Consider the following 22,870-nt stretch of genomic DNA (forward strand, 5'->3'; position numbering starts at 1 on the left):
AACTGTTCTGGACTGGAGAGAGTTGTCGTCACATCAGAGGGTGGGGGAGGGGGGCATTGTTTTAATTGAGTAAACTTACTAAATTTCTTAAGAGTGTGTTAAATATATTAATAATATTGATTTGAATTAATTAATATTTTTGTTTCTTGAAACAGATTAGTTTAATTCTCCATTCTCAAATATTTTGATAGAAATTTCACAAATATATTAAGTGTATTATAAATAAATAACTGGTTATAATTGACTGAATAAATTTTAGATAAAAAATGTGGGACATGCTGAAGAAGAGACCAGCAATGTACTTGTTAAAACTAGTCAAAAACTCAGATTTATACCATTCCACAACTAGGTACAACAGGACAAAATTGAGGCAGCAAGCGATGTGTCACAAATAATGTTGCATTGCTCAACAGCTCAAGGCTGTTTGCTCAATGCTATAGACCTTGTGTAGCCCCGCCCCATTTCAGCTCTGCGATCATTGTGTTCTGTCTTCCGGTTTGTATTTCTACAGCATGAAGGTAAGATCTTACAGATTTATGAATGAACCGCTCGTTTTTAAATCATTAAAAACGACATTTGTTCTGACTTCAAACATTAGGCTACAATGCTCATGTCATAATAACTTTCGTCTACTCTACAGTAAGTAAATACACTTCCCCAGCTAATTACTCTTCGACAGCAATGCTATAGAAATATACAGTTCAATATGTGATATCAAACACAAAATTCTAAAAATGTCTGTATGCTTTTCTCTGGTGCATAAGGTCTATAGCAAAAAAACACTGAGAACATAAAACAGAGCCTGCCCTTGTAGTTTCATTGATAGGCCTACAGGTCGCATGTAACAAGTCTTTATAGCCTATTTGTAGTAAGGGCAACCTGGATGGAAACAACTTGCTAATCAACATTTTATACAAGGTTTTAATTATGTAATTTGTATTAATTATTCTAATATATTTATACTGTTGTTTTGTCTATGGCGCTTTCCTTGATGAGATAATCAAGTAGGCTATATTTTAATTTTTATGCCATGTTTAGCAGTTATACCAACAAACTCTAATCTGTATAAACACATACTATTTTTACCATTGACTTGTACGCTTAGTATTAATTCAAACATCCATAAGAGATTAGGCTATTTACGTAATCATAATGAAAAGACCATGTGATCTGAATACACTGGGCAATTTTCCGGTTACACGTACAGTAGCCTAAATATAAACAGAAAAGAAGAGGAGGAGAGTCAGTTCTTTATATTTGTGTCATGGCTCATCATTCACCTATTATCCAGCTGACCTGAAAAACAATTGTGATATTTGTTTGAATTATGGATTATATGAATTATGAATATTTTTTTCTGTCTCTGATATTTACAGTAGCCATATACAAGGAGAGCATGTCCAACTGCTTATAACTTGTTTCCTTTAGCCTATACAACACTACTGTACCTTTTTTTTTTTTTTTTTTTTTTTTTTTTTTTTTTTTTTTACTACAGTCTGCTGAACAATTTAAAGAAGATGAAAAACTCATCGATTATGTCTTCAGTCATACTGGAGGTCCTTTACAGAATGGAGGATCTTAAATACCTTTACTTCATGGTCTTTTTTATGTTGTACATGTTTGTACTCTTTGCTAACACCACTCTGATTTTTATCATAATTACTGACAAAGCGCTTCACAAACCTATGTACATCTTTCTATGTAACTTGGCTGTAAATGGCATCTATGGTGGCACGGCTTTGCTTCCGGCCTTGATGGGTACTTTAATGTCTCCTTCTCATGAGGTATCTTTGGCATGTTGTCAGGCTCAAATCTATTTCCTGCACACATATGCTATCATAGAATTCACCATTCTTTCAGTGATGTGCTATGATCGCTATGTGGCCATATGCTATCCGCTACAGTATCACAGTATTATGACAATCACAAGGGTGTATAAACTAATTGCTTTCTCATGGGGTTATCCTTTAGTGGCATTCGCTTTGTTTTTTATTCTGACTCTGCGCTTGGCAATCTGTAGAAACATAATTGGGCGAGTGTACTGTTCCAACTATTCTCTTGTCAAACTGTCCTGTGATGACACAAATGTTGTGAATGCTATTGGATTGTTTTCTGTTGTTGTATATAGTTTTCCTCAGCTTGCAATGACCCTCTACTCATATGGACATATTCTGAAAATATGCTTTACTGCCACTAAAAAGTCTAAAATAAAAGCACTGAAGACCTGCATGCCACACTTATTTGCAATATTGAACTATAGTGTGGGCTGTTTTTGTGAAATTGTACAAAGTCGCTTTGACACAAGTTATCTTCCCTTTGAAACACAAACAGTTATGTCACTTTATTTCTTGATATTTCCTCCTATTCTGAATCCAGTCATTTATGGGCTGAGTGTTCAGGCTGTAAGAGACAATATGTTTCGACTTTTTAGCTCTAGGAATAAGTTATTGCCTTTGGCTGCGAAATAGGATCTTTGTTATTTTCTAGATGAGAAATGTGCATGTTTTCAAATATTTCATCATGTCAATAAACAGCTGATATTCCCAACATTTCTGATCATCTGAATCATGTTTAAGTCACATGGCAAGACGATGTGTTGCCCTCTGAAATGCAGTAGTCAGTTAATTAGTAGTGTTGTAGTCAAGACCACCTAAACCGAGACCAAGTCATGACCAAGACCAAGACAGGCCAAGACCGAGACAAGACCAAGACTTTGAAGGGTCAAGATACTCAAGACCAAGACTTTGAAGGGTCAAGATACTCAAGACCAAGACTTTGAAGGGTCGAGATACTCAAGACCAAGTCAAGACCAAGACAGGCCGAGACCGAGTCAAGACCAAGACCAGTACAAGTCCCCACACTGCATGACATTAGGCCTATGTCTTATATTAATGTGAATAACAGGTGGTGGAATATGTATTATACATATTGGGGACGGAAACCCTGTATTTGTATTTTATTTTGATTACAGTTTGTAAATATCTCACATGTGGTTTGACTTATGTTTTTGGTTAATATCGCCCAGTTTGGATTGGGGGGATGTAAAAAAATATATATCTTGCATCAAAATAAGTGTATTGTGATTGTCAAAACATTTTAGTAATGAAACAGAATTTTATTCTGTTACAACATGACAACGGTACAATGTTGTCACAATGTTGACAACGGTACAATGTTTATATGGTACAATTTCTGGTGAGCTAGAATTTTTTATTGCTTGACACAAATTTCACAATTTAAATTAAATTATTGTGATTTGATTCAATATTGACTCCTTTGGATAAATATTAGGTACACAAGAAAAAACTCACAAGAAAAAACTCACATAATGCTGTAAACATATGAGAGCCCTATCAGCTGCTAGTATTATTTAAGGTTAAAAATAACTCAAATTAAATATAATGCGTTTTTTATTATAATAACAACTTTACTTAATGATATAAGTAAAATATAATAAATATTTAATATAGCTACACATATTTAGCAAAATATTTTTTTCTAAGCCAACTAAACGTTATATAGAGACAGAGCGCATTTAGGCCACGCCCACACCGGGGGGGGCAATCCAACCGTCTCCATTGACTTTGCATTGCGAGAGGCTGCCTCCTTGTCATTTCTTGCTTCTAACAAAAGACAGAATAATGCCTAAAACCTGCTGTGTGACAAGGTAAAACAAGCAAACAAGCTAAAAAACCCAGAAATAAGTTTTTATTAGCTCTCGACCCCAAAAAACGAGTGTTTAGGACATAAAAGTGGATACAGGCAGTTGAGACAGAGCGTCACGTGTCTCATTACTCTGAGAACTAACGTACGCCCGCTGGAGGAGACCGTAATTGGCAACACAGGATAGTTTATCTTACAGAAATATAATATATAAAACTGACATTTGGATATTTGACTCACCAGTGACCAAATGTTTAACTTACTGCACACGTAGTGTATTTTTAGTGCATACTGAGTGTCAGGATCCCACAATTTACCCATTCGTTCCAGCCTGTATCCACTTTTATGTCCTCAAACGCTCGTTTTTTGGGGTCGACAGCTTATGAAAACTTATTTCTGGGTTTCATAGCTTGTTTGCTGTACACCTTGTCACATAGCAGCTTTTAGGAATTATTCTGTCTTTTGTTAGAAGCAAGAAATTACAGTTGGTAAAGTACCCCTTTTCAGTTGGTAATGGTGACGTGACGCTACTTTAGACCGGTCTATAGTGTTAGACAAGTCTAAAATTTGCTCATAGACTAGTCTAATGCAAGTTAGACTGTTTCACAAAAATAAAGACTGACTTAATTTAGACTAAAAAAATTAGACACCTTACCCCCAGGCTAACTTAGGTCTAAGACTCTATGTTACCTTGGCAACCAGCAGTAACAATCAGTTACATTACAAACTGCCAAAAGAAAAGGGAAAATGGCTCAAAATTTAAACATTTCTTCTTGTTACTACATTCCCAAGTAAAATGTCCTTGTAACTGTTAGGGCCGTTACATAGTCAACGCGAGCAACGATCGACGCGCTCCCTTTCATACGCAAGCGTCACGGGCGATGTGTGAAATGCAATACACCGTGACTGCTCAAACGGGGTAGCAGTAGTAGAGTCATAGCTCTGAATGCCCGTCTATTTCGCTTCAAACGCTCGCTTTATAACGCTCGAATAGGACGCGCGAATGGATTCAAAATGTTCAAGCGTCGAACTAGACGCGATAGACGCGAATTTGACGCTCTATTCGCGTTTGGTGTGAACGCTGCAGGCGTAACAGGCTGCGATGGAATGTGTGTGTGTGTGTCAGAGAGAGAGAGAGGCACGGGCGCGATCGAACAGTGGAAACATAAAAACATACTCCGTCATTTATACTCCTCCAACAAACACATATTTTCCGCTGGGGTAAACTGCACTGAGCGGTTGAATGCACTTACTCGATCCGCCATGTTTTTTGTTTTGAAAAGTGTCTTATTTTACCCAGAATGCATTGCAGTGTAGTCCTACTTAAGATAGTCAGCAGCTGTGTCCCAAAGTGAAGGCTGCGTCCAGAGAATGTCTAATAAGGGGAGAAGTTCCACTCTCAGTAAACTTCCGGCTTCTGAACTGGTTGCAGTTCCACTCTGATTCCATATGAGGGCGCTCACAGGACGAGTGCAGAATGAATGGAGGTCTATGGCGCTATACACATCAAAATCCACTTTTCTCAGGATATAATTTTTTGTCTAGTAATTTGAATGTTGTATTCGAAAGGAGATGCAAAGAAATTACACATTGCTGGGTGTTCGATTTTTTAGAGTCACTTATTTGTTTTAAAAAGTCTTTTAAAATGTCAATGACGTCATACACATCGTACGACCAGAGATGCTGCTTTACGGCAATCCTTCAGTCACTCTGTTGCGTTCGCGCTCTGCACTTTCTTTTCTCTCGAGGCATCGACAACACAGCTGACACAGGTAAATACACGTGCTAGAAGAGTTTTTGTTTTGTTTGTTTCTGGTCCGCTTCGGATGCCACGATGCCATCAAGCGGTATCTCTGGTCGTAATCAGTCCTTCACTGACCAATCAGTGTTCATTAGCAGAATGCTAGCGTGTTATGGGCAACAACAACTCAACCTGTAAGAAATCGAAAGGACATAAGTACTCGTTCATTCAACTTTCGACCTATAACCCATGTTGAACTTGCAAAACCTACAATCAAATCTGACATTTCTCAACGGCAATCGGGTGAAAGAGACACATTTAGCCGTCTAGCCCCATAGACTCCCATTCATTCTGCACTCATGGACGATCGCCCCCAGTGGAACTCTGGTGGAACTACAACCAAAACTCGGTACAATAGGACTTAATAGGGAGTGGGTAGGCTCTCCGTAGACGGGCTCTGGCTGCGTCCTTCGAAGGCCGTATTTGAAGGCCGGATGGCCGTATTTGAAGGCCGATTGCGTCACCGCGGCGAGACGAAACGTCACAGCGGCGCAACGAAGGACGTCCCAATTCAAAGGCTGCATCCTTGCAAGGTCGCATTTGAAGGCCGATTGCGTCACCGCGGCTCGATGAAGGCTGTCCCAATTCAATTCTGCATCCTCCGAAGGCCGTGTTCGAAGGACGGTTGCGTCATCGCGCCGCGACGAAGGCTACCCTGATTCAAAAGCGACGCCAAATGCGCCCTTCGTTTCCCCGTGAATAGAAGGATACATAAATGGACACTTAGCGGCCTATCCTACCCCATAAGTCATTGCGCCCCATTGACGACAGGCCGGCGGCCGAGACTAGAGATCGGTGGTGGACAGCAAATTCACATTTAAATGTAAGTAGCCTATTATGTTTTCATTTACTCAAATAGCTAGCGAAACCACAGTTAAAGTTTATTATAAACTTCATCTTAACAAATTCGTCATCATTGCATGGCTTCATTTGTCAGGTAGTTTTAGGCAAAACTTGTGGTAATAAAGTTATTAGTTTAACGACCTATTTGTAATATTTGCACTTGTCTATCTCACTTGTGTATTATAAGAAATATCACTCACCCTAAAGCCTAAAACAACTAACCCCCAAATTTGGTTTTTAATGTTGGTCTAAATTGGTCTTGATGTGTCATATTTTGCAGTGTTAACAATGCACTTAAGATTGCACCCCTGTGTTAAGTACCCTTTTCTGCTTTTTTAGAACAATTCAGGGAAAAATGGGTCTGGGGTATGTAACTCCCATACAGGCACAAAATAATATATATTTTATTTTGTGCCTGTATGGGAGTTACATTCCCCAGACCCATTTTTATATGGGTATATAATTTTATATATATAAGAAAATTAATACACACATCTTTGCTGAAATGTATTGTGCTGTTGTTGTTAACAAGCCATGGTTAATTTGCTGTGCCTTAGATTGCACGTGTCCTGGGACAGGAGAGGGTGTGAGTGGGAAACCCACTGCTGAAACTTGGCCCTGGTTTGTCCTCATGGATGAGGTGTTGGGACAGAGGCGTTGCACCAACCCCCTGTCCTCATTGCCTCAATCCCCAAGGACAGACCAGGGCCGAGTTCAGCAGTGGGTGCCCAAGAAGAGGAGGAGGCAGGACCAACACCAGCACCAGCACCAGCACCCGCAACAGCATCAGCACCAGCACCACGAAGAAGGCGAGACAGAGAGGATGAGTTTTTGGACTTGATTAGAGAAGACATGGGACTGCAGAGGCGAGGAGAGCACTGGAGAGTAGGGAGAGGATGGACAGGCTGTTTTCTCTTCTTGAAAGAATTATTGAGAAATATATATATATATTCTTGTTTCACTTTTTTTTCACCTATATTTTTTAAAAGGAAAAAAAAATCTGTACATTTATTTATTTTTATGCAACTTTAAATGTGTAAATAAAAGAGAATTCATTGCTCTGGACATTGTTTATTTTTGTAATGATAGTCATAATTTCTACATGAAACAAATTCTTCTATACCTTTTTTCCACCCAACTATTTACAACATACGTTAAACATATCAAATTCAACATAAACATTTAAATTTACAGTACATAAAATAAGAAAAATGATGTAGACTTTTATTCAGCTGAGTGGGAGACCCTGGTGTGCTGCTGGACCGGGATGGGCTCCACAATAGAGACCCTGATAAGGCTTCTGCTGGTTGGACATCATCTGGGATGGTCTCCAGAGTGTTTGACTGCATATTTTCACTATCCACTAAGTCAGTGGTTCTCAACTCCAGTCCTCGGGACCCGTTGCTCTGCATATTTTGTTTGTTTCTCTTATCTGACACACTCAGTTCAGTTCATGGAGTCCCTCCTAACGAGCTGATGATCTGATTCAGGTGTGTTAAATAAGGGAGACATACAAAATGTGCAGAGCAGCGGGTCCCGAGGACTGGAGTTGAGAACCACTGCACTAAGTTGTCTACCAACAGGTTTGCAGGGCTGACTCATGGAATAAATATTGAGATACTTTATTACACTAAAGTACTTTTAATAACCACTAATACCACATTGGCGAAAAACTACTAGTCATATATTTTAAACCTTAGTTAAGCAATTTTTTTTTCATTTTTTTTTTCATTATCTTGCATACTCTAATGTACTTAAGGTATCAAGAGTAAAAGTAAAGGAATTCTGCATTTCTATTACTGCATGTTGCATTTTACTTCAGAATATTTTCAAGGTTGATACATTTAAACTATATACTTTTGTGTAGTTGTAAAATAACAGTTTTGTAGTGTTGCTGTCCCGTGTGGGAAAATTACTTCGAGTATTAACTAAGTATGTAGTTCCTTACATACCACCACTGGTTATTTTGAAAATTAAAGTAACAAAATGTAGGCCTATTGTCACAATATTAACAAATTGTTGCTAACTACAGCTCCGTCCCATTTCAAAGGGCGCATCTGAAGCGCTCGGACCGGTCTAGCCTACAGAGGATTGTTCTTGTCGCCTAGCAACAGTGACTGACAGCTGCCGATGACGAGCGGGAGTAACATTTGCACTGGACTTTGTATATTCAACTGGGTTTTATATTCAAATGGGGTTAAAAACCTGTGTAAATATATTTACCATGGTCCATTTATGTGCATAATAAAAAGAATACACTAGCCTACAAAATCGCATCAAGGTAAGATATAGGCTAAATTAACATTTGAATCTTCGGCTAAGCCGAAAGTATGACCTGAAACATCCTTAATACCATGTCCTCCAGTAAAATATAAAACATAAAAATGACAATAGCCAGTTCTGGCTCCATAGCATATAAAATGAATTGTCAGGATGGCAGCATACTCTCACCTGGCTGCGCAATTAGGAAATCCTACGGAGGCTACATGGTGCGTCCTTCGGAGGACGCATAGGCTGCATCCTTGAAGTCTTCAGTCCTTTGAAGGATGCAACCTTCACATTGGGACACAGCTAGAGTCTTAAGTGCTTTGTGCAACGGTCTGATTTAGATGTCTATCTGAAGTCTGACTATCTACTATATCTAAGCCATAGTCAAAGTCTATCTTTGTGAAACCGGCCCCTGGCCGCTTCACTAACGTTAGTGTGCAAGTTTTGTTAGCTTGTTTTTTAACAATGACTGGAGAAAATCCGATTTTATCTTAATGTGCAAGGTCACTCACTGTCCAGGACCGCGATTGTTATTTGCAAAAGTTCATTTTAACGGACATCCCAGATTGGCTGACCTGGCATACACGCTCATTCAATGGATGGACCATCTGACAGGATTAACGTCAACGCTACCTCCGGTTGAGTTAGGGTTAGGGTTAGGCTTGTAGCTAACCCTAACCCTAACCCTAAAACCCAGACAACTTCCGGCAAATTTAGACCGATCTCGAGTAGGCTACTACAACACTATTAATTAGTGTATGTGACAAAAAAAAAGTGTAATGAACACACTGATTGTCACCATTCAAGCAAACAAGCAATAGGCTACTTAAATGCTCTGTTACTCTTTTTACTGAGAAATGTGGAAGTTCATGGGTAAGGGTTGATATTTCAACAACATATTAAAAATGGAGCAATACACATTATAGGTCTTATCTCGTGCACAAATTTCAAAATAATTCTTTTTCAAATGTAACCATAGCCTACTGAAATATATTTGAGTTCTAATTTCTAAGGCCTCTAAATTATCAACATTATCAAAATCTGTTGTACACAATACATGCCTTCTGTTGCCTGATTGATTGTTTATACTTTTTAAGAATACAAGGCTTTTCAGTATAATTCTAAAAATGTGCACCTTCAGGTTGTGGTACACAGTTTGGACCTTTGAATAAAACTTAGGTGTTTTTTCAAGCTTAATATTCTCATATAAACTATATGGGCCATAAAATCCTGAAATATAAAATATGATACTCAACAAAAAACACATGCACAAACTTTTTCATTATTTTTGTATGTTTTTTCCTAAAGATTCAATAAACTGTTCCATTAAAAAAAATCTGACTAGTATCTCATGTGTCAGGCTTTACAGGGTTAAAATAACTACTGTTGATTACTGATTGAGGAACTGTTTTTCATTGCATTATACTGTTACTTATTACTTGTTACAGCCTAGTTTTATGGCATTTCTTGATAGACTAAAAGGTGATGGAATCAGAAAATCCATATTAAATGTGGAAAGATCTGGTTTGTTTATTTATTTGTTTAATGTCCCCCTACATTTAAATCACATAACATGCAGATAAGCGACAAACACAGACAATAGAAATAGAACAAAATGCAAATGGCCGTCCTTTTCAATGCTTTACCACAGTACTTTAATTAAGTTAATTATGAATTAAATGCTTTTACAGCACCTGCTGCCCTGAGATTCCACATGCAAAATAATTTGCTTCACTTAAACAGCAGATGGCAGCAAATGAACAAAAATCTAATTATAACTTGTGAACCCAACTGTTACAGATATAATCTGCTGCAAACAAAATCAAACATTTCAGAACTAGTGAACCCAACTGGTAGGCTATAATATAATAACCATATGTTTTACTTCAAAATAAAATATAAATTTGAACAAAGCATGCTGCAAAATATCATTAAAAAAAAACTTACAAAAAAAATTAGAAAAATTTATGAAAACGTGCCAGGGTCAACAGTCAACCAACCAACAACCCACTAAAATCAGTCTATATATGTTTATAGATTTTAGCATTGCAATGCAAACTAATTATTGAAATCATGGAAAGTCACACTGTTAATCACTTCAGACTATGGCCAACAAAAGGTCTTGTTTGTAATAACATCTAGCTACAGTACATAGTTTTGTGAAGTTTTGAATTAAAAGTCAAATTTAAAAATCATTTAGACTCTTTCTTGCAAAGCTGCCTTTTTGACAGCTAGTTTGTGATACGATTACGAAATGGATACCAATTTGGTTGCACTAGCGTTGTGAATATAATTGACTGTGAATAAAATGTGAATTGAATTGAATGTGAATAAAATGTGAATTGAATCAAATGTGAATCGAAACTGAATTGATTTTGAATTTAATTAAATGTCAAGTCAAGTCACCTTTATTTATATAGCGCTTTTTACAGATTGTATCAAAGCAGCTTCACATTGATAACATGAAAATAATACAACAAAGTTTGTTTCTAGAAGAAAATTGCGTCATTGTCCACCTTAAGTAAGGCAGATCAATAATATCGTTAAATAAAATTAATAAATAAAATAATATAAATAAATAAATAATAATAATATTTAAGGGACAATGTGTGGTTTTTTAGGTATTTTATTATCTAAAATCAATATTTTTATTCATAAATATGTCCTCAATGGTGTACAAATACCTCTGCTAATTATCTGACTTATCCTCAAAAACGAAGAATTTATTATTTTTATATACATGGAACGGGTAGGTCCACAGAGGCTTCCATGTAGTTCCACCATCTTGAAAAACTATAATAGCAGAGAGGGACAAAAAGTACTAGGCCAACGCGTTTCCACAATGCGTTTTCGTTCAGAGCCAGCGTGACGTGACTGAAACCAGCAGAAGCGGAGGGGCAGAGCAGTAAGAGGCGCTTGTCACTGCCCCGGCAAGTTTAAAAGGCTGCACTGCACGGTTATTTATAATGGAGGACCATGCATATGCTGAGTCACAGGATAAGGAGTCCTCGTCGTCGAAAAAGTCCAAAATAGACCATAAAATGAAACGTGACCGGAGATTACAAAAAACAAGGGTTAATGTCGGGATAGCTAATGCAGGAGAAATATTTCAAAAGAGACGCTGAAGTTGCCTGCTTTCTTCTCGACAGGTAAGTCAATGTTACGATCTTAATTACAAGCTTTTTTTCATTGCTTGGTTGTGTACTTTATTATATAGACAGTAGAACATTTATAGTTAAAATAGGCTTTTTGATGAATAGCAGCTATTGAGTAAAGTAGAGAAGGCCCTAAAAACAAGGTTGTAAGTTTTGTTTGTTCAAAACTGTAACATTCGTTTGTTTGTTGTGTCAATTTGCAGTTTGTTTGAAATAACAAACCAGTTCACCCGAAGGAAAACTCGATGAAGTGCTATTATAAGACATCCTGTCATAGCTTTTTGGTACATAACGGCTACCGTAGATGCAACACGCATTTGAAAAAGCGTGGCGCTGGAGAGCACTATTTGTTTGAATGCAAAATACTATTTCACCACTAGATGGGAGAAAATCCTACACAATGTCCCTTTAAATGTCCCCAACTAAGCAAGCCAAAAGCCAAGGCAAACAGTGGCAAGGAACCAAAACTCCATCAAGGTGACAGAATGGAGAAAAAAACCTTGGGAGAACCCAGGCTCAGTCAGGGGCCAGTTCTCCTCTGGCCAACGAGCGAACAGTGTATGATTATGATTCAGGCAAGATTACAGGTCAGAAGTCAGATTGGATCAGAACATTCAGAATATTATCAAGTTCCATCTGGTTGGAAGTCGAAGTCATCACGCCGGTATGGAGACAACTTTGTTGAGGATCAGTGCCGATGGCTGTCGTGTCGTTGAGGCCTTCCCTTACGAAAAATAAGTTTATTCAAGTGTTCTATTAGTATACATCTTTTAAAATAAAAATAAGAAAGTGTACTTTCAGTCTACATTTGATATACTTCTCAAAAATATACTTTATGTACTTCTCAGAAATATACTTAAAATTACACTTAAGTGTACTTGACTTATACTGAGAAAAAAGTCCAAGTATACACTCACCTAAAGGATTATTAGGAACACCATACTAATACTGTGTTTGACCCCCTTTCGCCTTCAGAACTGCCTTAATTCTACGTGGCATTGATTCAACAAGGTGCTGAAAGCATTCTTTAGAAATGTTGGCCCATATTGATAGGATAGCATCTTGCAGTTGATGGAGATTTGTGGGATGCACATCCAGGGCACGAAGCTCCCATTCCACCACATCCCAAAGATGCTCTATTGGGTTGAGATCTGGTGACTGTGGGGGCCATTTTAGTACAGTGAACTCATTGTCATGTTCAAGAAACCAATTTGAAATGATTCGAGCTTTGTGACATGGTGCATTATCCTGCTGGAAGTAGCCATCAGAGGATGGGTACATGGTGGTCATAAAGGGATGGACATGGTCAGAAACAATGCTCAGGTAGGCCGTGGCATTTAAACGATGCCCAATTGGCACTAAGGGGCCTAAAGTGTGCCAAGAAAACATCCCCCACACCATTACACCACCACCACCAGCCTGCACAGTGGTAACAAGGCATGATGGATCCATGTTCTCATTCTGTTTACGCCAAATTCTGACTCTACCTGAATGTCTCAACAGAAATCGAGACTCATCAGACCAGGCAACATTTTTCCAGTCTTCAACTGTCCAATTTTGGTGAGCTTGTGCAAATTGTAGCCTCTTTTTCCTATTTGTAGTGGAGATGAGTGGTACCCGGTAGGGTCTTCTGCTGTTGTAGCCCATCCGCCTCAAGGTTGTGCGTGTTGTGGCTTCACAAATGCTTTGCTGCATACCTCGGTTGTAACGAGTGGTTATTTCAGTCAAAGTTGCTCTTCTATCAGCTTGAATCAGTCGGCCCATTCTCCTCTGACCTCCAGCATCAACAAGGCATTTTCGCCCACAGGACTGCTGCATACTGGATGTTTTTCCCTTTTCACACCATTCTTTGTAAACCCTAGAAATGGTTGTGCGTGAAAATCCCAGTAACTGAGCAGATTGTGAAATACTCAGACCGGCCCGTCTGGCACCAAGAACCATGCCACGCTCAAAATTGCTTAAATCACCTTTCTTTCCCATTCTGACATTCAGTTTGGAGTTCAGGAGATTGTCTTGACCAGGACCACACCCCTAAATGCATTGAAGCAACTGCCATGTGATTGGTTGATTAGATAATTGCATTAATGAGAAATTGAACAGGTGTTCCTAATAATCCTTTAGGTGAGTGTATTTGGCCTGTACTTGTACTCAATATTTTGATCAAGATATACTTAAAAGTATTCAAAGTATACTTGGCTTGTAGTGGTGTTAACTCTTTTGGTCGAGTAGCCTAGTTTTTCATATACAGTCTTATGAATCTTACATTTTTTGAAAATATTGATTAGAATATTGATATAAAACAGATTCTAATACTGCGCATCTGAATTTTTGTGTAGGCTAATCCACAGGTAGTGTATAGGAATTTACTCTAATTGTACTTTTCCCCACCATTGACTGAATTTTCCAGCTATGTTTTCACTGTTATACGGTAGGGGGCGCTATGACATATCTTCTTCTAGTACAGAGTCTCCGGATCAAAACACAGGAGAAGAACTTAAGAAGGCGATCAAGGCGTAGTCTTTGACAAAAACTTTTTTGTTTAAAATGTTGCCTTTCTTTAGGAAACTTACCGACATTCAAGTGTTGATTAAAAAATTATGCATGAAGCTAATAAAATGTTTTTAAAATTAAAGTACAGTTAAAGGTATTTTTCAAGTATAAAAAAATAAATCTACATTTGAACATAGTATACTGCAAGTGCAAAAATAATATATAAATAGTAAACTAAAAGTATAATGTTATGTTCACTTAAAGAAAACTTGCAGTATAAACTACTAAACTAGTAGTTTACTGAGAGTACACTTAAGTGTGTACTTTCATCAACTAAAAAATGTACTACTTGTATTAAAATAGTAAACTATAGTATACTACTCTTACACTTAAACGTATACTTTTATATACTAAAAATGGGCCAGTTTAGTCCCAAGCAGTATTGAAATAGTACACTTACAAGTTTACTACAAGTACACATTGATATTAGTATACTTACTACATAAAGTATACTTAAAAATATACTTGAACATTACTTAAGTATACTTCATAAAATGAACTTGAAGTATACTTCTTTTTCGTAAGGGTTCACAGGGTTGATGAGGCTAGCACTTCAGGGATGCGTCGTGGATGGGTCCAGGCGCAGGTCCATCATCTGATCTGGATACGGCCCGGATCCGGCTGACTTCAGTAAACCTCGGAATAAACAGAAAGACTAACATTAGGGTAGATGCCATTCTTCTTATGATGTAACAAGTACATCAGGTGTTATAGGAAGTGTCCCCGGTTCCGGCTGACCTAATGCATCCTAATAATAAATTAACTGATTTGAATAATAGAAATGTAATGTTCTATATGAATGCCTCCGTCTGCTTCCCGGACAATGTTAGGAAGACTGTTCCAAAGCTGAGGTGCTAAATAGAAGGACCTACTGCCAGCAGTCGATTTTGATATTCTTGGTATTATCAACTGGCCACAATTTTGAGATCGCAATAGACGTGAAGGACTATAATGCGTTACAGGATTACAGGAGCTCGCTCAAGTACTGGGGGGCAAAACCATTTAGTGCTTTGTAAGTAGTCAGCAATATTTTAAAATGTATACAATGTTTAATAGAGAGCCAATGCAGTGTTGACAGAACTGGGCTAATATGGTCATACTTACTGGTTCTAGTACTCTGTTTTTTTAACAGAAAAACTTTTTAAGTAATAGTAAATTACAAGTCAATCCAAATTTTTATATCAGCTATGCATTCCGTTAATTTTGTGAATTGGTGCGTTTCGTCGGCGCACGAAGAAATATAGAGCTGAGTATCATCAGCATAACAGTGAAAACTAATTCCATGCCTCCTAATGATATCTCATAAGGGTAGCATGTACAGAGTGAACAGCAACAGTCCTAGTACTGAGCCTTGTACTAGGCTCCTGTGAATCAAATTGAATGTGAATCGAATGTGAATCAAATCGAATGTAAATTGAATGAGGATTAAATGTGAATTGAATTGAATATGTATTGAATATGTATTGAATGTGAAGTGAATGATTATTTAATTGAATGTGAATCAAGTCGAATGTGAATGTATTTGAACCAAAATGAATGTGAATTGAATGTGAATGTGATTCGAATGTGAATTCAATTGAATGTGGTAGCGTTCTCAGACAAGGATGAGATGTTTTTTATTGTTATTAAAAATGTCTCGTCCTTGTCTGAGAACGCTATGATATTATAGGCTATTATAGTTGTCAGAAGACCGATTAAAGATATGTAACTTTTTTTGTAAAAAAATTTACCAAATTTATATAATGAGCAAACTACATACGTCTGCAAGATGTCTGTTAAATATCACATCATCTGGAAAGCATCTGCTGTTTACTAACATCTGATAGACATCTTTAAGATGCCAGTTTTACATAATTTCTAAATCATAAACATCTTAAAGACATTTTCTAAATGTCTATTTGACATCTGACTGAAACATTCCTATAGACGTATTGCAGATGAGCAAACACTCTAAAAAAAAACGTCTTCCAGATGTAAACACACACATCTAATAGTTGTCTCTGTGATGTACGTGTGCTATCAGGTGTTTATTAGAGGCTGTTGTCGGCCACAGCCCACGCCGTACACACCGCGCCTTATGAGAAGAACCACTTGAACCAGCGAGGCACTCTCTATATCTCCTCCCTCTGTGGTTCCCCTCACAACTCCCCAGGTGGTGGAGCATTTTTCCATATTCAACTTGAACATCCAAATCACACAAAATTAATAAAGTACAATATTAACTTTAAATGCATCCTTATTTGTAACAGAACAGCATTTGAACACGTTACACTATTTTATAACATTCAATTTTTTTTTATATAACAATGCATTTAAGTTACGTGTGGGCAATAAAAAAGCTATCAATCAATGTTATCAATGAAAGCAAAAGTAAGCATGACTTGCACTTTCTTTTGTTGACCGTTTTAGAGGAGGAGCTACGTGGGCTTCGCAAAGTGCGGAAGTGGAACTAGCATTTCAGCATTAAACACCAGAGTGCAGATTTTTTTATTTTTCGTGACTTCATTTCTTCGCTTAACGGCAGACAATAGAAACCCACAATGTCCAAAAAAGTGGCTGTAGTTACAGGGGCAAATAAGGGCATCGGACTGGCAATTGTTAAAGGGCTGTGCAAGGCAGGTTTCAAAGGAGATATTATCCTCACTGCACGGAATGAGAAACTGGGACAAGAGGCTCTTGCTGGACTGCAAGCGGAGGGGTGCAAAAACGTAATCTTCCATCAACTTGATATTTGTGACCAAGGAAGCTCTCTAAAACTCAAGACGTTTCTGCAGGAGAAGTACGGCGGCCTGGATGTTCTTGTCAACAACGCGGGAATTGCCTTCAAACGTTAGTTTTGAATGTTCTGTTTTTCAACGCAGACCTGCGTAAATCTTTAAGCCTTAAATGCTCTGTCAAAAAAAAAAAGTGTCATAGAACAATTAAAACATTCTGTAGTGTAGCCTATATTATATTATTATTCAGTGTTGGGTAGGTTATTAAAATAATTACCTAGCTACTAAATACATCCTCAGCAGTGTAATTAGATTACTGTAAGTAGGCTACTCTCTCTAAAAAAGTATTGCATTAGGCTACTTATTACTAATTATTTTCTAAATCCCATATCAACACAATTCCATACTGACCAATACAAGGATAGACATGAAACTGCTCTTTTAATTCTTTCATCATAAATAAAATTGCATACATTTTTCTTGAACTGACCAAAGTATTTAAAGGGTTACATTAAAAAGTTACATTAAAAACATACATTTAAACATCAGACATTAAATTTATCTGTTAAATCCACTATTGTTTTATATAGAATTGGACTATACAGTATTGAAATTGCATCAGAAGTAACTAATTAAATTACAGAAAAATTAAGAGTAATCCCTTACTTTACTTTTAAGGGAAAAGTAAGTAATTACTAGCAATGCATTACACCCAAAGATTATATTATATTAATTATATTATGATCGGTCCATACAGCATTCTGTGTTAAAATCTTCACATCATTCTGTTAATTTGGGGCACGTTCACACAGAAATCAGTTTGGGATTTTTGCATTCCACAGTGCCGCTTTTTAAAATATTTTTTATTTAAACATGCATTTCAATTTTTTTTTTAAAATGCGTCTCTAGACCCTTGCATTTTTTTCATTTGACGTTTTGTTTTGTTTTTTGCAAAAACACATTCTGCATCCATTTACATCCATTTGAAACTCTCTTCTTTTATCTAGATTCCGCAACAGAGCCATTTGGAGAACAGGCTGAAGTGACCATGCGCACCAACTTCTGGGGAACACTGTGGGTGTGCCATGCTCTTCTGCCGATACTTCGACCCAGTGCTCGAGTGGTCAATGTGTCCAGCTTTGTTAGCAAGAAATCCCTTAACCAGTGCAATCCTGAACTACAGGCAAAGTGTGTGAATCAATTTTTATAGTAAGTGATAAGGTAAAGTAAACAGCAAATCAAGTATTTTTTGTTTTATGTTTACCTTTGGACAGATTCAGAAATAAAGATTTGTCAGAGGAGGAGTTGTGCCTGCTGATGGGAGAGTTTGTTCATGCTGCACAGACAGGGGATCATACGGCTCAGGGCTGGCCAAACACTGCTTATGGTACCACCAAGGTAACAAACATCTTTATTTGTCCTTGGCTGCATCCAAAAAAAATAAAAAAATAAATATAGCTGCGAGCAGCGATTACGGGCCCAAGCCGGTGGCACCGCAACCCCGGTGCCTTTAGTTACCTAAAGGCACCGGGGTGGCGGTGCCCCCGGCTTTGGCCCTTCATCGCTGCTCGCAGCTATATTTATATATATATATATTATATATATATATATATATATATCTTTAATGTATTTTTATCATGTTGAAAAAGTTTGGTGTGAATAAAACAAACCACTTAGCAGGAGTGGGTAAAATGCAGAGGCTGAATTTGCAAATAAATCCACATTCAAACCAAAATATCTGACTTCCTGTTGCTCGGAGCTAATGACTGTAAATTAGAAAGTTGTCCGGCTCGATGAGACCAATATGCGTACTGATTTTTGTAACTGTGGGTAAAGGTAACCCCCCCACTTTTGTCAAAAGCATTTTGAAATTGACACACTTCCTGCTACCAGTTGGTGGCGCTATAACTTTGACTCACAATAGTTACATCCATCTGACCACGAACACACTGCTGAAGTTTCATCAAGATCAGTTAATGTATGCAGAAGTTATAACACTTCGTGTTTCTCTTTTCTCGCCATAAATTCGTGTCGTCGCCATGGCCAAACCGTTTGAGATATCAAAAATCCATCCGCAATTTAGAATCCTCAATGTCTTGCCTTCATGCTGACCGAGTTTGGAGGCGAGTGGATGAATTCTGTAGGAGGAGTACATCAAATTCCACAGCATGCGTTTTTCAAACAACCCATAATAGCCGACTTCCTGTTGGGCGGAGCTAATAACTTAGAGTGCGGAAGTTGTTCAGCCCCATGAGATCTATATGTGTACCGAGTTTCATATTAATTCATGCAAGAGTTTTTGATATATGGACCAAGTTTTCAGACCGTGTTCAAGGGGGTGCTGTTGAGCCCCCCTGCCACGCCCGGGTACCAGCTTCAGCCCGGCCCTGATGACCGTGGGCTCTGACCTGTGTGGAAAGTTTCAAGAGTTTTTGAGCACGTTAAGGGCCCCAAAAGCCCCTGAAACCTTGAAGAACAAAGATTAAATGGAATAGACAAATCCCCCCCCCCCACACACACACACACAGACACACAGAGAGAGAGAGAAAATTCTCCAGAAAATCCACATTCAAACCAAAATATCTGACTTCCTGTGGGTCTGAGGTAATGACTGTAAATTAGAAAGGTGTCCGGCTTGATGAGAACAATACACCTACCAAGTTTTGTGATTCTAGGAAAAACTAAGCCCCCATTTTTGACTAAAGGTGGCGCTACTGAGCCATTCCACCACCCCCATTTCTGAAACTTTGCACATGTCTACTGTATAATAAATGTGATGTGTCTGTCGAGTTTCATGCATTTTCAAGCATGTGAAGAGTCTCAAAAGCATCCGAAAAGAATATTAAAGTTTGATGCGTTGCCACGGCAACAGTATCTAAGATATCAATAATCCTTTCACAGGTCTACATCTGCCATGTGTCTACATTATACACATAAAGTTTTAAGCAAATCGGGTAAAAATAAGAAAGTGATTTCAAAGCATTTTGAAAGTGACACACTTCCTGTTGCCAGTTGGTGGCGCTATAACTTTGACTCACAAACGTCACATCCATGTGATCGGCCTCTTACAACGAACACACTGCTGAAGTTTCAGCAAGATCAGATAATGTATGCAGAAGTTATAACACACTTCCTGTGTCCCATTATTCGCCATAAATTCGTTTCCTCGCTACGGCCAAACCGTTCGAGATATCAAAAATCTGTTCGCAAGAATTCATCCTCAATGTCTTGACTTCATTCACACCGAGTTTGACGGCGATCGGATGAATTCCCTAGGAGGAGTATTTCACATTCCATTGTATGCGTTTTCCAAACAACGTATAATAACCAACTTCCTGTTGGGCTTTTGTAAAACTTAGAGCACGAAAGTTGTGCGGCCCGATGAGATCTATACGTGTACTGAGTTTCAGATTATTACATGCAAGCGTGTTTGATATATGGACCAAGATTTCGGACCCCATTCCAGGGGGCGCTGTCGAGCCCCCCTGCCACGCCCGGGTACCAGCTTCAGTCCGGCCCTGATGGCCGCAGGTTCTGACCTGTGTGCAAAGTTTCAAGAGTTTTTGAGCATGTTAAGGGCCCCAAAAGTGGCAAAAAGGCACACAAAAAAAAAATGAAGAAAAAAAAAAAAAAAAAAAAAAAAATCCTTACGAAAACAATAGGGCCTCCGCCCTTTCAGGGCTTGGGCCCTAAAAATGCTGCCTCCCTATAGGTGGAAAGGTAACAAGGCATGTCCGAATCCAATGATCATGTTATGATCCTGTACTGAGATACCTTCATCTTTCCTTTGCTGCCTATGATATCCCACAATCCTGCACATTCCATTCCATGACAGTTGAGCTAAAAAATAAAAATAGTATCTGAAAATTGCAGTTTGTGGTCAGTTTGTGTATAAATGTATGTTTTTGAACAACTTTTTCCACCTTTGGTGGCATTTAACGAGAAATTAGTATTGTGTAATATATATATATATATATATATTCACTTAGTTATCACCAAAGCTCCCTTTATTTTGTTGTAGATCATTAAACCGTTATGCTGCCTTAGAACTCTGTCCAAAATCAGTTTTGTGTGTTCCCTTCATGCGCAAACGCAGCCTGCAAAGTCATTTACTGATAGGGCAGTGCCAGCAAGGCAACAGTTCAGCTGCCTAAACTTTCGGATGCAGCCCCTAACATACCAAGAGTCTGATTTGCTAGGTTGTGTATTTTAGCAATAAGCAGGCCCAGACAAAAATCTGTCAGAAAAGGAATTGTTTTTGTTTTCTGTCTCTTTTTTAGATTGGTGTGACTGTGCTATCAAAGATCCAGGCTCAAGTTCTCAGCGAGACAAGGCCAGGTGATGGTATCCTCCTGAATGCTTGCTGTCCAGGATGGGTGCGGACTGACATGGCTGGACAAAATGCTACCAAGAGTCCAGAGGAAGGAGCAGAAACTCCTGTGTATCTGGCCATGCTGCCTGAAGCAGCCAAAGAGCCGCATGGGCAGCTAGTGTGGGACAAGACTGTACAGGAATGGTAGAGTGAAGAAAACAGGCGTCATCAGTTCATTCCATCTAAAAAAAAATTTTTATGATTACATCTGACTTTTCCAAAATATACTGACATGTTGACATTATGAGAGGCATAGTGTAAAATTGTACTTCTACTACTGTACATGAAATTACATTTTAGAAAGCTCTGACATGTACTTGGCCCAGTTTTCTTGAAAGTAAATTGCATGGTTTATGAGTTCTCCATATCAGATGTTCAGAATCTTTTCAGTTTCTTGGGTCATTTTGTTTATCTCACTAAGATAAATAGAAGATAAACAGATTTTGGCCTCAAATCCTTCTTCCACAGAACAGATTTTACTATCTGCACAAACTGAAATCTCTGGATACATTCCTATTTTATGAAGCTAAATGAATATTTAGTTTGCCAAAATATTTGTCAGCTTGTGATCTTGAATTGTAAGTAACATTTAAAATTGGTTGTCAGCTTGACTGCATTCACATTCTTCATGCACAAAGGTTATTTCTGCTGACGTCATGTGCTTGCTTTATGATACTTGAAGCATTTGTTAGAGAAATATTAACTGTGTTATACAAGATTGACTTTTGTACCCTGCAATTCATACACAATTATACCAGCCTTATCAAGCTTTTATTGGCTCAGACTCTGCCATCGTAAAACAATCCAACTTATAAACGGGCAATATTTGGCGGTATCTTAACCTTATTGGCCAACAGAAAGCATTTTTTATTGCAGAGGATTAATTATATATCTGCCAGCTCTCCCACCCTTAGTTTCAATAAACAGGAAACCATTTTGTTTGGATCATGATCACAAAATTACAACACTGAAGTCAAGTAAAAGCAAGAATATCTTATTTCATTCACTACTTTTAGTTTTAAATAAATAGATAAATGTTTCCTTATGTATTTACTTTGTCACACCCTGTAACCGGATAGCAGGCTAGACAAGCACTTTTAAAACAGTTCTGAATCGTAGGGAAAGTATAGTTGATGTGTAACCAGTAGAGGGCGCCAAAGATTTACATTGTGTAAATGAATTAACATGAGGACCTGCAACACAATTCCTTGCCAGTCGAATAATTATTCTGAAAACTCAGATTGCCAAAATACCTTTCATCAACAAAAATGTAATCACATTAGATGGCTTTTCCAAAATATATATCAGTATTCATTTGTCAAAAGTGCAAGTAACACTACTTTATTTTTCACCCCAGTTGTGTCACTAGATGGCAGCATAGGACACATTTAAAGAATCCACATTTAAAGAATCCTCAAATTCGACTCAATCATTGCCTCTCTACTGTTGTATTCACATGGTTGTATAGTTATATTAATTTATTTTTTATTAATTCTGTTTTTTG

The 22,870-nt window shown here is 37.9% G+C and overlaps 2 protein-coding genes across 2 annotated transcripts; both read left to right on the forward strand.

Annotated features, from left to right (window-relative positions):
• Positions 1 to 1,535: 1,535 nt before the first annotated feature.
• Positions 1,536 to 2,468, forward strand: LOC311097956 (olfactory receptor 52K1-like; the record flags this gene model as incomplete). The annotated part of the gene is made up of 1 exon (XM_084137966.1): positions 1,536 to 2,468. The coding sequence occupies one exon, from the start codon at positions 1,536 to 1,538 to the stop codon at positions 2,466 to 2,468; it is 933 nt and encodes a 310-aa protein (XP_083994092.1).
• A 14,214-nt stretch (positions 2,469 to 16,682) lies between these two features.
• Positions 16,683 to 22,138, forward strand: cbr1l (carbonyl reductase 1-like). Its single transcript, XM_084136951.1, has 4 exons — positions 16,683 to 17,109; positions 18,002 to 18,182; positions 18,269 to 18,392; positions 21,275 to 22,138. The coding sequence occupies exons 1-4, from the start codon at positions 16,821 to 16,823 to the stop codon at positions 21,512 to 21,514; spliced, it is 834 nt and encodes a 277-aa protein (XP_083993077.1). The 5' UTR covers positions 16,683 to 16,820; the 3' UTR covers positions 21,515 to 22,138.
• Positions 22,139 to 22,870: the final 732 nt, after the last annotated feature.

Source organism: Abramis brama (assembly GCF_963993115.1).
Source record: "Abramis brama genome assembly, chromosome: 15".
NCBI classification, from domain to species: domain Eukaryota; kingdom Metazoa; phylum Chordata; class Actinopteri; order Cypriniformes; family Leuciscidae; genus Abramis; species Abramis brama.

Bases quoted from the DNA above. Each gene is read 5' to 3' on its own strand.
- cbr1l (XM_084136951.1), top strand. From the start codon at position 16,821: ATGTCCAAAAAAGTGGCTGTAGTTACAGGGGCAAATAAGGGCATCGGA. The intron at 17,110-18,001 runs GTTAGTTTTGAA...TCTTTTATCTAG, and splicing joins CGCGGGAATTGCCTTCAAAC to ATTCCGCAACAGAGCCATTT. The intron at 18,183-18,268 runs GTGTGTGAATCA...ACCTTTGGACAG, and splicing joins AATCCTGAACTACAGGCAAA to ATTCAGAAATAAAGATTTGT.